The following is a 4238-nucleotide window of genomic DNA, read 5'->3' on the forward strand; positions in this document are numbered from 1 at the left end:
CATACAATTGCTTTGGACCAAAGTGTCTTTTACACAAATTATACCACTACTCTTATATTCACTTTTTGATGCCATAGAGGTACATATGTCAAAAACAAACAAACAAACAAAAACAATTTCTACCATGCATGACCTACTTGCACAATCTTGACTATGCTGGTCATGTCATCCATTATCATCATAATGTATTGTGGATTGTAGAGAACACTACTGTTCAATGACACTTGTAACTTAAGATACACACGGGAAAACAGGCGAAACTTTTTAGCAAATATTTTTTAAGGTTGCTTGCTTCCCAGATAAGCTCAGTTTTGTCACGTGCCATATAAAATCCACTAGAAAACATTTTAAAAGCAAATGTTTTCTAATGTAGGCTATAACCGATATTTTAACAACTCAACCAAGTGCTAGTACTCATAATGATGATAACAATCAGCCAATAAATGTGCCATTAAACTGCTATTGGTTATCATCCTGTGAATAACAGCATAAAGTGCAACACATGTCTAGACTGTTTCACCTTAAAATGCAAGACATTTAGGAAAAAGTACACGCTTCAATACCTCTTAAACATTAATATTAAACAATACACAGATTTGACAAGCATTTTTGTCACATGAACAGAGGAACCTCTGATGATATAGCCCACAGAACATATAATTCAATAGAAATAATTACTCATAACACAGTGTAGTTTACTCCTTACACAACAGACCATTTTAACAAGGTATTCTATCATCTTTTATCCGTCCATTTTATCACATTTTAATGTCTTTACATTTCGTCTCCACCTTTATTGTTTGTGAACAACAAGTACAAATGCTTTTGTAAACATTCTACCACTAAATTTTACATATCTCACTGTACATAACCAGCTGTAGAAGATTTGAGCCTCTTGGACCAACTTTTTACATCATTGCTTATAGTTCTTCAACTGTTTTTTGTTTTTTTTTGTGTCTTTACTGAATAAAGTGCATACAAATGTTTTCATCCAAATGGTTTATATACAATATATATATATATATATATATATATTATATTCATACTGGCAAACTGAAGTTTACATTCCTGCACTGTTTCCCATGGCTTCAGAGTGCTGTTAAGTCTGCTCAGGCATGTTTGAAATGTGCCACTGCAAGAACTTTAGAGATTGACTTCAGCATGTTATTTGCTGAGATATAAATAAAGTTTTCAAAACCAGGATAGTAACATGCTGTGGTCTGACAGTTTCAGCATTAGAGTGCTTTTTCCCTGCAGTTCCTCCACTCAGGCTATTTTAGGTACATAACAAATGCAACTGCTCAAAGTAAATGTTGTTGACAGCTGATGGATGCAGTGACTCAGAACGGGATAGTCTTTCTAAACTCCATAATATCCAGCCAGCAGTATGTCCTTGACAAAGCCCCTAAGTTGAAAAAGTGGTCTCATCTTTCATCTTCCCTTCGCCATCCTCCGCCTCAGCTTCAATGACAGCGGTTCCATTGCTGACTGGCGCATCACTCAGGGTGCTGCGGAGCGTCACCCGGGTGACACTGAGCGAGTATTTTCTTGGAGCAATGTGGTGTGGTCGATGGCACATGACCTCTTTGAACATTTCTCTAAAGCGTGTGGACATTAGGTTGTACAGGATTGGGTTGACTGCTGAGCTGAGGTAGAAAAACATTCCAGAAATTATGTGCACGTACTCGAACATTTCCAGATGGTACTCACTCCAGTTACTGATGAAACTCCACATGAGGCGGTCAGTGTGAAACGGGGCCCAGCAGATCCCGAAAACCACCACCAAAACAACTGGGTAAAAGCAGCAAGAGAGGAAAAAAGAGACAGTCGGGGCATTTTAGTAGCAGGACATTGATTAATTTCCCCACGTGTGCTTTCAATTAAATTGTCCCTCTGGGGGCTATGTGTCAATGGTGCAGAGAATGTCTGCACATAGCCTTTGATTTGGTTTGGACATAAGTGTTAAACACATTTTCTTGGACTCATAATTGAAAAATGTCCCTTTGACATCCCCGTTCAATGCTTGTCCCGGTTTTGCACTTGAGGGAGACATCACTTTGACGTCTTGAATGGAAATACGGTTTACAAATTAAGCAGAAGATTGCACCAAAACACTGTGTGCTTCAAGGTATTTCAAATTTCCATGTTGGAGATTCATTTCTACTCTGGGTAGAAATGATTCGCTGTTGGTTCTTAATTGGTGCAGGTTTCTATGGGTGAGTGCAAGCTTCAGAAATTGTCTCTAATGAGCTGGTTTTCAGTGCATTTACTGTCCATGTCCTAGTAATTTAGTCTCAGTTGAAAGATGATTTTTTATCTGAGCAAAGTATTTTACTGATATAAATTCACAGATTCATGCAATTTTGTTAAATATGGTCATCAAGGCTGCATCGTACATTCAGTACATGACATGACCCATGCCTTAAACCTGACTATGCAAAACCACACACTAAGATGTCATTCATCTTGACTTCAAGTTTTAAAATTGGAACTGTGGGCAGCTGTTGTGGAAAATTGGGTTAGATTCAGTTGAGCACAATCCAATTGAATATGCATGATAAGCATGTACATCTTCTCCTTCCTAAGTTTCTATAAATAAAATGATAAAGTAAAACTTTTGAGCAAAAGCAATAGTAGATCATCTGAATGTGAGTCTCAATTTTATTTACCCTCTTCTGTTATATTTCATGTTACGTTTACAGTAAGAAAATGAAATTAAAAAAATGAGAGCAATTCAACCAATCTGAGAGAATTAATGTCATAGGATTATGTCAAGATAAGGTATTATACCTGTATTTTATAAACTGTATCTGCATCTGCGTCATGTTTAGTCCAACTAACAGCCCAAGCCAAGATGATCAATATAGAAAAGAAAACAAAAAGAGTAAAGAGGGGAAATCTTAAGTGGATGTAACCAGATATTATTTCAGCTCTATTTATTTCCATAATAACATAATTACTTTTTTTGTTTTTATTTATTTTAGTTTTATTTTTGTTTGGTGGTGAAGTGGTGGAAAGAAAAGAAAAGACTTAAGACTCATAGCTGTTAAAAGCTAACCAACGATGTAATTAACCTCAAGGCTATTGCTTTGATGGATCAGGAGAGTTTGATACTCACACAGCATTTTAGTGACCTGCCGGCGCCGTGCCTTCTGCTGCTGTGTACGGACACTACAGAAGTTGTCTTGTCCAATGCCTGTCTTCGTCTCCAATACCTGATGCATCTTCTCACGCTTTAGCTGCAGTCCGATCAGCATGTAGAGAGCACTGATGGTGAGCATGGGCAGAACGAAAAAGAGCAAAGTGGTCACCTGGATGGTTAGATTATACATCCAGCGTGGTTTCACCACTGTGCAGGTTACCGAGTCAGGGATCTCCACATTCATGCTCCCAGAGGGGCCGGTGCAGTTACGGTGAAGGATGTTGATCCCCTGCAAACTTGTGTTGGGAATGGCACACAACACTGACACACCCCACACCGTGAGGATGACCCGTTTGGCATGGGTACGTGTCACAACATACTTTGCCCGCAGTGGGTGCACAACCGCAATATAGCGCTCCACACTCAATGCAGTCACGTTTAGGATGGAAGCCAAGCAAACTGTCTCGAATAGGAAGGTTTTGAAGTAGCAACCTCCCTCCCCGAGCAGAAAGGGATAGTTCTGCCATAGCTCATACAACTCCAATGGCATGCCGAGCAGCAGCACCAGCAAGTCTGACACCGCCAGGCTGAACAGATAGTAGTTTGTCGGTGTCCACATCACTTTGTTGCGTGCAATGACAGTGCATGTCAGCACATTCCCAGCCACGCCTACCAGAAAGATGATCAGATAGACGAGGCAGACGGGAAGGAACACAGGTGATCGACTTGGGCCCAGATGCATTTCCAGGTACCTTTTATCCGTAGCACATGCATCGTCCAGATCGCTGTGGCTTGTGTTCATGCCAGGTGTCAGATTGGTACACTTTTCCCCTGGAGGATAGAGCCACCCACCTTCCCCAACCACTTGATCTAAAGAGCAGTTGAAAGTTGACATCCTGCTGAAGGAGTGACAGTAGACTTGTTCCCTGAGGACAAAACAAACAAAATATTAAACGGCCATTTGTATTAAATGTTATTTTAAAGCAAGAGTTTTGAGCAGAGACACATAAAAAAACATAACCAGTTTACAATTACAGCTGAATCAAAGTTTTCTTCATGACTGCTATCAACAAAGGAAGCTATTGTTTCATGTCTT

At 39.6% G+C, this 4238-nt stretch overlaps 1 protein-coding gene across 1 annotated transcript; it reads right to left on the minus strand.

Moving 5' to 3' along the window:
- Positions 1–1405: 1405 nt before the first annotated feature.
- Positions 1406–4037, minus strand: nmur1a (neuromedin U receptor 1a; the record flags this gene model as incomplete). Its single annotated transcript, XM_083969567.1, has 2 exons — positions 1406–1791; positions 3119–4037. 2 exons carry the CDS (start codon positions 4035–4037, stop codon positions 1406–1408), a joined length of 1305 nt encoding a protein of 434 aa, XP_083825693.1.
- Positions 4038–4238: the final 201 nt, after the last annotated feature.

This window comes from Trachurus trachurus (genome assembly GCF_905171665.1).
Source record: "Trachurus trachurus genome assembly, chromosome: 4".
NCBI lineage: Eukaryota > Metazoa > Chordata > Actinopteri > Carangiformes > Carangidae > Trachurus > Trachurus trachurus.